The sequence below is a fragment of the Sebastes fasciatus genome, chromosome 3 (genome assembly GCF_043250625.1).
Source record: "Sebastes fasciatus isolate fSebFas1 chromosome 3, fSebFas1.pri, whole genome shotgun sequence".
In the NCBI taxonomy this organism is placed as follows: domain Eukaryota; kingdom Metazoa; phylum Chordata; class Actinopteri; order Perciformes; family Sebastidae; genus Sebastes; species Sebastes fasciatus.
The window spans coordinates 3619029-3632539 of record NC_133797.1 but is presented as its reverse complement, the minus strand read 5'-3'; the positions used below and the strand labels follow the sequence as shown (position 1 = coordinate 3632539).

The window sequence follows — 13511 nt, the reverse complement described above, 5'->3', positions numbered from 1 at the left end:
GGAACGAGCTGAGAGCAGTGGCAGTCTCTCCTCATACTCACGGTATAATATGCCATATGTAAAGCTAATTTATTTGTCAAGTGCCTTATTTGCCATGTTAACCCATTTGTGCATGCGACTGAAATTTAAAATGTTCCTATACAGAGAGTCAGTAGTTTTCTCAAAAAAGCGAGTTCAGAGGTTTGATAGACGCAAACAGATATACTTCCAGAAAGTGCATTTAAACTCATGGAGATAATAATGGAGAATGGCTCCTCAAACAAGTGTTTTCACCTGCTATGTGACATATAACAGTTCTGTGCAACTATTTATATGGTATTCGTAGATAGGAGCCCCTCAAATATATGTACTGAAAATAATAAAAAAAAAATCAATTTTGACTGCTTATTCAAGGTTATTTTCTACCATTTTAATAAACATGTGCCCAAAGACTAAATATAGTATGATAAGAAAATATGTCAGAACTACAGGGAGCACAATCAAGTATTTGGTATCTATGAATTCATAACAAGTTGAATATCAAAGATATGCACACATATACAGTGCAAAAAGTATATTTTATGTGGAAAAAATAATACATTTATATGTGTGTCTACTTCAGTTCTCACTCTTTCATTCCTGACCAAGCAATAGACCTCCACTCCATGTGTTCCTGTGAGATTTCAGTCAGTTTGCGAGGTGCGCCCACAGCGGCTCGAGATGGGGGGATGACTAGAGCAGCGAAAATGTACATTTCGACCTAATTAATGCTTCCCACAGTACTGTAGACTCTATGAAATGATTATTATGCCATCACAAGTTGGTAAATATATTACGCTTTGTTGAATAAATGCTTTCAAAGGGGCACTGACTGCTTGGCACTGCAGCAGCAACTCTGTCAACACAGACGCTGTTTGCACGTAATCCTGCGCCAGATATTGATGTTGCAGCACTTGTTATTTAATAAAAGGTCAATAAAGTTAACGTTTATTACATCAATTGAATATTTAGACATTTAGAATTTTCATGAATCGCCGTTGAAATAATGTTAAGCGCTCTGTACGGAACACCGTTAAGCTTAATGATCTTCCGTACACAGGCGGAGGCGTTACTTTTCACCACTTTTCTAAAAAACTCTTGGTCCAAAAGACATCAGTCAAAGTGTAGACTGCCAGATGGATATTCCCCCGGAGAATGAACACACAAACAAGCTTGTCTGTCTCTCAACAACAGAGGAGTGCTGCCTGGCGTGGCGCTGAAGGGCGAAAAGTGTACGAAACACCGTACCAGAGCTCCGCAATGACATTTTAGAAAATGTTAATTTAACGTTAATTGAATATCTGTTAGAAATAAAGCCGGATTTTGTAAAATTGAAGGTGAATTACTTTTCAAAAGAAGCACCGTTGGTGGTTAGCCGCTATGGTTAGCCTATGGGACTAAGAAGCTTACTGCTACTACCGCTACCTCACCGGAATTTAGTCCCACAATAATTTCTACAGTAACGCCCCCAAGAATAAGGTGGAATGACTCATACAAAAGTAATCCCTCTCAAACATCACTTATGTCCCACTAGAAGTGTGTGGTGGTGTCTGTATCTACAGACCTTGCCAATAAACAGCGCGCAGGTGAGGTCTGGACTTTATAAAAAGGTAGCGGCCAGTTTACATCGCTGTTTCCGTCTCTCTCCTTTGTTGTCTGTCTGTGTCATGGATGTATAAAGAGCTGCAGGTCTGTCTGTCTTCGTTCGCTTCGGCTGCATTCATTTAAAATCCGAAAATGCGGCACCTTCCTGCAGGTTTTGTGGAGGTGTGGTAGGTGTGTTTATTTGTTCTTTCGAACATAACTGCCGTGAAACAGCCAGAATATAACGTTTTACTTTTCTGATCCACTACTTTGTTTTCACTAACGCCGCTCCCTCTCTTCATTCACTCTCCAGCTAACACATTCTCACTCCCAACTCATCAAATACCGCCGCTTGGTCGGTGCCCCTTGGCATCTGAGACCGACACACGGGGTACCCCTCTTGCATTACGTTTGGACGGACCAGGGACGGCATGTCAATATACACCTGTTACATACATAGTGTGCTTTCAAAATAAACTTCCGTTTTCACAGGAAGTTAGGTTTAGGCAACACAACCACTTCATTAGGGTTAGGAAACAGACGTGGTTGACGTTAACTTCACTGACTAGCGACTCTCGTGACTCACAGGGCCGACGATACCGACGAGTCACTTGACTAAACGCTAAAGGCTAACGTGACAAAATAAATTGTTACTTTTAGTTTCACACAGGACAAGAACAGCGGTCTCCTGGTTGAAAGTCTTGTCGTGCTTGTTTGACCCATCCACCTCCCTTCCCTCCCACCCTGAATGGACTCTCACGCTATTAGTACTACGTCAAGCCCGGTTCGTAACATAATGTTGCTTAAGGGGGCCTCCGTGCATCGGTTTCCGATGCCGAGGGGCACTTATCAAACGGCGGTATTTGACGAGTTGGGAGTGAGAATGGGTCGCTGTAGTTGGTCGCTCGCTCGACCACCACTTCTATCGTGATCTGTGATATAATCCTATATTGTCCCATCCCTACTGTGAACTGATTCCATATTAATCATGAATGTTTCTGCTATTGGATTCAGCTTGAAGACAGAAAATGTGTGAAACGCTTTGTATTAGAGCTGAAATTTAATATCACAGTATTTTACTTCCAGCAGCATGCTGTTCCCTTGACAGCCGTACTGCTCTGCTGACCCCCCTCCAAGTCGGCACAGCTCATTAATGCTGGCATCATCACTTCTCGGAAAAGATTTGCTCTCTAAGACACAAACACAACTCCAGATTTAAGGCCTTCTGTGTCTGCGTGCAACATAAAACATGCACACAAATTTACATTCAGTATGCGCACGGCTGATGTTTTCCCTCCATCTCTATCCTCAAATCTGAAGATTAAACCCAGTTGAACCCTGTGACCTTTGACTTTTTGCTTGCTTCGAATTAACAAATCTTTACCGCAGCGATCGATGACCTTGTGCTTATGGCAGTCCTCTTCTTCACACACACACACACACACACACACACACACACACACACACACACACACACACACACACACACAATAAAGTCATTCAGTGTGTGGGCTCAGTCAGAGCTCTGATGCAGTTGTTGGGCAGTTCAGCTCACTCTCACCTGCTTTCACAAACAGGAAATAGAAGAGCTCCTGGTTCAAAGTAAAATGTGACTCAGTACTGAGCACAAAAGGAAAAAGGAATATTCACTCTCCGTGCCACTCTTGCTGTAAGCAGCTCTTTGAAAGGCTTCATTATTACAAAGTGTAAGGATATTTATGCCATTCCTTTGTTTGCACATTCCCCATCAGTCTGTCGTCACTACCTGCCATCTTCTCTCTTGATCATCGCTATCTGTCTTTCATCTCCAATCTGTCTCTGCCTCTCTCTGTGCGTTTTGTTTTATGTATTATGAGATGCCAAGGAAAGGTTGCACGTGGCGTGTTTTTATGCAATAATACACCAGGGAAATAAACACACCAGTAATATACAGCATTAAAAAAGCTTTCATACAGTAGATTATTTACAGTCATAATGAATCTATTCGGGAGACATTTGGAAGGATTTTTATTGAAGGTTACTTCAAGTTCCTCCAGTGTGAGGCCCATCATTGTTGTTTTGTGCGTATATGATATTTGTTCCCAAAGTTTCCAAAACATTAAAGCTTCAGTAGGCAATACTTTTTTGGCATTATTAGGCAAAAATTCCATAATAACCTTTCAGCATATTCTAATTCAAGTGTTCTGAGAGAAAACTAGACTTCTGCTCCTCCTCATGGCTCTGTTTTCAGGCTTTAGAACATCTAGCCCCTGACGGGAGACTTTGACCAATCACAGGTCATTTCAGAGAGAGAGCGTTCCTATTGGCTGTGCTCCGGTCATGTGAGTGGTGCTTAGTATTTCCTAAACACATCTCAACATGGCTGCCGGGTCACAAACTTTCTCATTTTACAGCTGAACAGTACACTACAAGATGTTTCTGAAAACATTTGAGGAGAGAAATAGTCATTGCAGTAACAGAATATTGATTCATATTTGATCAGCGCTGCCTAGTTTGACCGTTTGATCGGCGTTCACGAGTGATTGACAGCTGCTCAGAGAAGGCAGCTCTGACTGCTTGTTTTCCTCCGGTCTGTGAAATCAGATGCCATTAGGAGCACTGGAGGACACCAGAGGAACATTAATTTTTTTCAGATTACCTATGTCATGTACTGCTTTCAGGATATATAGCGACCGTTTTATAAAAATAACTTTTTTTAATCATAATTGCTCCAATCTCGACTATTTCAGCTTTAACATTTAGTTTATTTGCAGATTTTATTTTGTTTTCGTAAGAATTTGAAAAGTAATTTGAAAATTGTAAAGAGTTGGATTAATTTTGATAAATTATTCGGGCTGTCAGTTGATTAAAATATTGAATCGCGATTAATCGCAATCAATCACATATTTTATCTGTTCAAAATGTACCTTAAAGGGAGATTTGTCAAGTATTTAACATCTTATTAATATGGGAATGGACAAATATGCTGCTTTATGCAAATGTATGTATATATTTATTATTGGAGATCAATTAACAACACAAAACAATGACAGATATTGTCCAGAAACCCTCACAGGTACTGCATTTAGCATAAAAAATATGCTCAAATCATAACATGGCAAACTGCAGCCCAACAGGCAACAACAGCTGTCAGTGTGTCAGTGTGCTGACTTGACTATGACTTGCCCCAAACTGCATGTGATTATCATAAAGTGGGCACGTCTGTAAAGGGGAGACTCGTGGGTAGCCCTAGAACCCGCTTGGCGAGCAGCAGAAACCGTCATGTAAGCTGTTCATATCAACATCAGAACATCGCAGCCGGGAAAGGAAGACCAGAGGAGATAACGGAGGACTATCACATATTACTCATTCGGAGGAAAGCGCATACGGCTCATGTATAAGTCATGCAAAGCAAACCTCGGGAACACCAACTCTCTCTTTAAAGTATGCAGCGACAGAGCCAAGCAAGCAAGCCCTCTTGTCTGACATCTCTCTCTTACATCCAAATATCCCTCTCCCACCTCTCCTTCCACACATTTCACACAAGTGCTGCTCGTGCTCGTCCTCGTCCGAGATGAAAAACCAAATAACTCTCGACTTCTCGGACTTTATTCTTTTTTTTGCAGCTTTCTCATTTCCCCTCTTTCTTCCATCTCCCTCGCTCTGGCTCTCTCTCTCAGACAAAAAAGGCCTTATGTAACGAGGTGCTGAAGCCTCCATGTCTTACCCAACAGGCAACAACAGCTGTCAGTGTGTCAGTGTGCTGACTTGACTATGACTTGCCCCAAACTGGATGTAATTATCATAAAGTGGGCATGTCTGTAAAGGGGAGACTCGCGGGTACCAATAGAACCCATTTTCATTCACAGATCTGTGGTAATCACAAATTCACAAAGCAAAATTATGATTAATGTTGATACATAATAAGTTATGCTTTCAACAAATTGAACTGTATAAAGTTAAGGATGTCTTAAAGGAAATTCTGGTATGTTTCAACGTGACATATTTCCCATAAATGTAGCTATTGTGGCTCTATGGGTCATGCTTTGCTCTCGCAACCTCGACTGTATCAATTCGGGGAAACAAGGAATCACACAAATCTTCGAATATCGATGCAAGAGTCTCCTACTGCTCATTTATACCTACCTACAGTATATTACAAGCTTTTTGGAAGTATGGGGAACTACATATAAATATAAATACAAAGTTCATGCTGCAAAAGAGAACTGTAAGAACTTTATTAAAAAACAAAAAACATCTTAAAGGGATAGTTTGAATTGTTTGTAGTTGTATGAGTGTATTTATCAGTGTATTACCTACAGTAAATGGCGGTCGGCACGCTCCCAGTTTGGAGCAAAGCAATAAACTGCTGTGGATGGGGGCAGAAGCAAAACATAATTTAGCGGTACGTACCAAAGTACTGAAGCCGTTATCTATGCTTTCTTCAAAGCCACCAGACTCCTTTGACAAAAACAGTAATTTTACCTCGCAGAATACCGGAGTTGCTGGTCTACAGCTGCCTCGATTGGTTAGTTTGTTTGTGTTATTGTGTGACTTTGGTGTTTTAAAAGGTTAGTTCGGATTGCAGCGGTCGACCTGCAACTTCCGTATTCTGCGAGGTAAGATTACTGTTTTGAAGAGAGCATTGATAACAGCTTCAGTTTCCCATCGGAAAGGGCTGTCTGGCGACAAAGTAAAGCTGTGAAAATATTCTTAATATAGCGTACACTACAACTGATAAAAATATGTTTTATTTTGCTACTTCCACCATCCACAGCAGTACATTGCTTAGCTTCAGTGCTAGTACTGCCATCTACTGTAGGTACACTGACTATGGATACATACCCCACTTAAAAAAATCCGAACTATCCCTTTAAAGGTCCCATATTATGCTCATTTTCAGGTTCATACCTGTATTTTTTGTTTCTACTGGAACATGTTTACCTGCTGTAATGTTAAAAAAAAACTTTATTTTCCTCCTACTGTCGGCCTGTATATATATATATACATAACCTCCCCTCCTGGGATTTTGTAGTGCCAGTATGTTTAAAGAGTGGAAACTAACTTCCCTATTTAAAAATGTAAATAGTGTGATCCCACATGTTATGTTATTTATTAATTTTTGATGCCTGATTCATTAATGCACTGTACTGCATTTGCATGGGATCTGGGTTTCTCATTTATAAAACATTGCATATGCTTCCCAGTTTGCAACTTCCTTTTATAAATCTCAAATCAACTTGGAAATATGCGCACGAGGATCAGCCTGATATCCGGCCCTCGACACGCCCTCATTCAACCATAAATGGTCAGGCTGGGACGAACATATCGAATCTCCACGATACTTGGGTGCCGATTAGATATGTGTTGCGATTTTTAAGTATTGTGATTCGATATTGCGATGTATTGCTTTTTTTGTTCACTTTTTTAACACTAGACCATGAGAAAAAGTTGAATCATACATTTCTAGGGACTTTTACTTTGGAAAATATCTAAATTAACACAGTAAAAATGTTTGATTTTCAGCATGTATGTAGTCAGAGATGTCCTGAAGTCAAATCTATCATTCATTGTCAGGAATTATTTTTTACAGCAACCCAAAAATCAAAGAATAAAGACATTTCCCTCACAGATTAGTGGTATTTTCTTTTTAATTTATAAGGGACATGTAATGTTTTAAACTACTTGTGTAGTGTTTACCACGATGGATTTAACATGGGAGGGTGCAGGTTGTATCCACGCCGACCCTCCACCGTTTTATACTTTTACGTTTTGGCTCACTGTGGTTTGTTTTGGTTGACGGATAAGGAACGGATATGACGTCACGTTACTCAGACTACAACAATAAAAGCGGTAACTTCCTTCTACCTCCGCATAGACTCATATGAAGCAAATATATTGATTCTGGCATTAAAGGGACTATTTGTAACTTTCAGAAATGCTTCTTAACAGCGACACCTGTGGCCGTGAAATCAACGAAAGTCAGCGTCGGGCTCGCGCTTGCTCGCTCTCAATATACCTGAACGAGCATCACTCAAAACAGTGAGGCGACACAAGTCAGCTAAAACCACAATATCACTCTATATTTCAGCTGCTTGGCAGTAATGTTAGCTGACCAGACGAAGGTCTCTCCATGAACATGATTTAGATCTGATCCTAGTGTTGGCTTTTCCTGCCTAAGTGCAGGCTGAAGCAGCGGGACACTGCAGCGTGTCTCCTCTGCTCTCTCCGCCCGCAGCCGGAGAGAGCAGAGGAGACACCGGCACCCGGTCGGTAACGAGAAGACTACGTAAATCTCTGTAGAGCTCTGTCATTTCACAAGACACGGAAAACCTCTGTTGGTCTGGAGGAGCTGCAGCAGTTATTTCTGCACAAACGTCCCCTGTGCATTCACTAGATATTCTCAGAGCTAAACTAACTCTTCTGCAGTGTGGAGTGAACGCGCGTTCACGTCTAGAGGTGGAGCGAGCTGAGCTGTCTGAGTGAAGGCGAGCAGGCAGAGGAGGAGGGTACAGCGGCTACACGCGAACGCGCATATGCGAGCGCGCATGTGTGACGACCCGCTACATTTATGCGCGTACAAAGTTCCAAATAGTCCCTTTAAGGAATCGATTTCAAATTGTAAACCTAACCCCCTAGTAAGTGGTCAATGCAAAGCACCTTATGAATGTTCATGCATAGAAATGAGCCTGCTGATCCAGCCTAGTCTCACGGCAAAGCCTGTAATAGACCTGTCTGTCAAGCGTGTCAGTGTTACGTTTTGTGAATATTGTGAATATTACACACCCGCATTGAGGTCCAGTGTTCTGTAGTGACGGATGTCACGTGTTGTGTAGTGACGGAAGTCTAACTTCAGAACTATTTTTCAAATTATTATTCACAATACCAATTTACAAATAATAAGGCAATCATCACAATTACAAAGTTATCATCCTCAAAACTGAGCAGATATCACATTAGACATAAAATATTTACACATACATACAAAAATAAAAAATTAAATAAATAAAAAGTAAGCAGAATAAATCATAAACAATTGAAGAATAAAAAGCAAAGATTAAGAGAGTTAGTTATTTATAGGGTCAGATAACTTTCAAGTAATATCAAGAGATCTTTTGCTTGGACTTAATATAGAGTTGAGTTTCATTATAATAGAGGAAGATGGGTGGGCTCTTTAACAATTTTGCCTTATGAATGAAGAATTTGGCTAAAATTAGTAAATCATTAGGTCCAATTTTTTGTGTTTTTTCTTTTTTTTTCTGTGCGCCACAGAGCGCACTGGAGACACAGTCTGATAGGTGAATTGGATTGCTTTTTTTCAGTTTGTCTGTGTATACTGTAACTGTCTCTATCAAGTAAACCATTCATAAATAAATAAAGTTTTATACTTCGATTTTTCACACAACTATATGAAAGCTAAAATCGTACTTGGTGATATATGCACAGTATTAGAAGATATTATTAAAACTGTTTTGTGTTCTGTAATTCTTTATTGGATGTTATCTTGAATTGTTACAATCGCAGCTGAGGATGATTTCATAACCAACATCACTTGTCCTTGCCCGATTAGAAATATCGATGGATAAATCACAGCTGGCTGTACTTCACGACAGTTAACGGTGTGACCGGAACCCGTCTTAGTGTGGACTTTTCATCCTACCATATCATATGTTTAAATCATATCAGGCAACATGTTCATCCTTCACTGATCCCTGTAATATTTATCACTCTCTTTCTCTCTTTCTCTCTCTCTCTCTCTCTCTTCACAGACCATTTACATGTTCTGTGCCCTGGCCCTCGTCTGTGATGACTACTTCGTCCCCTCGCTGGAGAAGTTGTGTGAGGTATGAATGTCGTATTAAAGGTCCTAAAAACTTAAAATCTTAAAGGTGCTTAATACGGGATGGGTGAGCATTTCTATTGCCTCTCGACGCCTCTAAGCATGGCGATGGCTCGCAGCTAACCATGCTAACAGCGCTAAACAGTGTAAACAACTGTGAAAGTGCTGACAGAGGGGGAACTGGAGGGTGGACGCTATGCTTCCGCAATGACGGCGTCAGTCGGGACGGCGTTATCAGCTGTAACCGCCGTATGAAAGCAATGCAGAGCAGTGGCCATGAGCTAGCCAGTGGGGCACGCTAACATGCACAAACATGCACTAAAAGCACGTGCGGCCGGCCCGGCTATGTCAACAAAGCAGGGAAAAGCTTGGATTACAACACACACAGAGGGAGAGTGACTTCATCCTCTGCTCAGGTAGACATTACTCCTCTATATCTTTAATTAGACAATCGTTGTTCGCTGCTAGATTAATGCTCTGGATATTGAATTTTGCACCTTTAAATATTTCTTTATAACATTAAATATTAAAGACATAAATAAGCAACAATTAAAGGTACTTTATATATGTAACAATGTACATGTGTTAATCGCTTTGTATTGCCTGTAAGTATGTGTGGACGGATTGTAACATAACTTAAAAACAGACCTTCCCTGACTCTCTTGGTTGCCTATGACAACCTGTGGACTGGTTTTCTAGTTTCATATGATACCATTATCTTCACTCTAGCTTTAAAACTGAGTCCTACAACCTAAAAATCACAAGTTGCGTTAATGCGTTAACGAAATTAGTGGCGTTAAACAAAATGTGCGTTAGTGCGTTATTATGGTGTTAACCAGCCATAATTGTATTTATCTAATATATTCCTGTTTTTATCTTATGAAGCAAAGTGTTTCTAGTCCCCAATAAAAAGGAGAGTAGAAAAAAATATATATATTTATTGGACAAATCTAGTTTTCTTCTTCCAGACTGACATACCGTCAAGTTTTGACATTGAGTGGTGAAATACCAGGTTTACAGTGTGTTTTGCATATATGTAAGCTCATAGTGGAACTGTAAGGGTGAGGCTGTGACTGATCTTCTACTGTTTGTGTCTCGGACTGGCCTGGAATTTCTAATCTCATCTGGTATTTCCTGTTCAAATATGAACGTTTTATTCATCTCTTCCTACTCTCTTGCAGCGTCTTGAGCTCAGCGAGGACGTAGCAGGCGCCACCTTCATGGCCGCCGGCAGCTCAGCTCCCGAGCTCTTCACATCCATCATAGGTATTCACCACGAGCAACCCCCTCCTTCTCGTTGCCTCGTCTGTTCTGACTGAAACACATGCCACGATACTGGAGCTGCATTAGGGAGGAAGCAGGCATGCCTTTTAATGGCTGCTTTACAGTAATGCTTTTATCCCAGGACATAAACAAACATGGCTTTCAATACATTGAATCACATTAGAATCACGTTAAAGTAATATGATGTACTATTCACTAGAGAATTGCTGGTGAGGTTTTTTTTTTTTCTCTTTGTTTTTACTTTGGTCATGTTTATGTTCAGCGTAGTTTCTGTCTGAACCAACGATATGAAGAACATTCACTGCAAAGGAAGGACCGCCATGTTACATTACTGTATTCTTTATGTAAAAAGCTCATTCGACATACAGACTGAGTATTAAAATCAAAAGGTTTTCTTCTTTTCTTTCTCCATGTGTTTGTTTGTGTGTGTGTGTGAGAGAGAGAGAGAGAGAGAGAGAGAGAGAGAGAGAGAGAGAGAGAGAGAGAGAGAGAGAAGAGAGAGAGAGGTCCATGACCAACATGGCCGAGTTATTTACATATGTTTTGACAGTTGTGTGACATCTGTTTGTCAGCACCGCAGATGCTGTGCTGCAACTGGAAATGTCAAGTAGTGTTCGACACATCATCTGTGCTCTCTATGGAGACATAATGCTGTGCGTGTGCGTGTGCGTGTCTCTTTCTCTCACCAGGGGTGTTCATCACCAAAGGTGACGTGGGTGTGGGGACCATCGTGGGTTCAGCCGTCTTCAACATTCTCTGCATCATCGGTGTGTGTGGCTTCTTCGCTGGCCAGGTACGATGTCACAGCGGCGTTACACTGCTGCAGCCGAGCCCGCCGCTGACCTGGTGGTGGCATTTTCACAGAGTACAACCGACAGCCTAATGTCACCTTTAGATATTCAGTCACTTAAACACAAAGTGGAAGAAAGTACACATGCATACATGCATATATACTGTATATATTATTATTATTATTATGTTAAGAAGGATGCGGGACACACAAAGACACTGCTGATTTATGCACCAAAATACAGCTTCACAGGAAAGTCACATAATGTAGGTTTGATTTATATATTTCATGCAATTTTTAACCTCTGCTGTCATAACATTATTTTCATCATATATATATATACTGTATATTTTAGGGCTGTCAATCAATTAAAATATTTAATTCCAATTAATTGCAAATTAATCACACATTTTTTATCAGTTCAAATTTTAACCTTAAAGGCAGAGTTGTCAAGTATTTAATACTCAAATAGGTTTGCTTTATGCGAATGTATGTATATATTTGTTGTTGGAAATCAACACAAAACAATGAGAGATATTGTCCAGAAACCCTCACAGGTACTGCATTTAGCATAAAATAATATGCTCAAATCATAACATGGCAAACTGCAGCCCAACAGGCAACAACAGCTGTCAGTGTGTCAGTGTGCTGACTTGACTATGACTTGCCCCAAACTGCATGTGATTATCATAAAGTGGGCATGTCTGTAAAGGGGAGACTCGTGGGTACCCATAGAACCCAGAATCTTAACCTAGCTTTTCACCTCTCTGACCCACCTTTAATGGACATGCCCAAAACTGTATCATTTCTGGTGTGATATGTTCAGATGGTTCTCTGACATGTACGGCTGTGTGTTTGAACCTGATCCAGAGATTGCACTAAACCACAGTGTCTCTCTGCAAAGCATTATTATGGAATGGTCATCGCACAGAAAGTTTGAAAAATGTGAAGGTTCTAGAAGTCAGATACCTGATGCCTCAGTTTAACACCTGGTTAACTGGTTAATAAACCAGACTTAGGTGTATAATTCTCCACATCAGTGTGACATGGTGAGCATGTGTTTCTGATTCACATTTAGAGAACTAGGTGTACTGAGAAGTGGAACCGTTCAGTGTTGTGTATAACACACCTTGTTTACATGAAGGTTCAGTGGGTTTCCTGTGGGAATGTGCGGTTCTGCATCACAGTTCCCATAGAACCCATTTACATTCACATATCTGGAGGTCAGAGGTCAAGGGACTACTGCAATGGAGTTCTGTCCGGGGTTTCCAGCAAAGCCCTGGACAGGCTCCAGTATGTGCAGAACTCAGCTGGCGGGGTTCTCACCCGCACCAAGCCCTGGCAGCACATCACCCCCACCCTCATCCACCTCCATTGGCTCCCGGTCAAGTCCCACATCACCTACAAAGTCCTCCTCCTCACCTACAAATCCCTCAATGCGCTCACTCCTCAGTACCTATCTAACCTCCTCCACCTTTACATACAGTCCCAGAAGCTGAGATCCTCAGGCACGGGTCAGCTCTCCATCCCCCACACAAACCTGCAAACGTTTGGGGACAGAGCTTTCAGTGTGACAGCCCCCATAACTCTCTCCCCACAGAGCTCCACAACGCCCCATCTCTGGACAGCTTCAAATAACTACTTAAAACCCACCTCTTCAACAAGGCCTTGGCCTATATATATATATATATATATATATATATATATATTAATATTTATATTATATATACAAACATCCAATGTGTACACTTTGGAAACTTTTCATTTGATCCATCAGCATCCCGTTAGTCTGAATACGATAGATTGTTTGTATCTCTTCTCTGTTTGCATCCTCGGTGCTGTGTGTTGCATGAGATACAGAGGTAACATAATATAGTGCCGCCTCTCTCTGATGCCATCCGACATGCCGGGGACATGGAAATGAGTGGAGTACAAGGATAAGCTCTTTGCTCTGAAAAGTATATGCACTGGACCTCAAACAGTGATGCAATCCCAGATTGTGCATTACGTAATCAT

General features: G+C 41.0%; 1 protein-coding gene across 1 annotated transcript in view; it reads left to right on the top strand.

The window, feature by feature from the left end:
* LOC141765123 (sodium/potassium/calcium exchanger 3-like) overlaps positions 1-13511 on the top strand; it is a 69233-nt gene that overhangs the window by 42404 nt on the left and 13318 nt on the right. The window contains exons 4-6 of the mRNA XM_074631084.1: positions 9351-9425; positions 10603-10687; positions 11395-11498. Coding sequence (XP_074487185.1) covers positions 9351-9425; positions 10603-10687; positions 11395-11498 — 264 coding nt within the window. The remainder of the gene's footprint in view (positions 1-9350; positions 9426-10602; positions 10688-11394; positions 11499-13511) is intronic.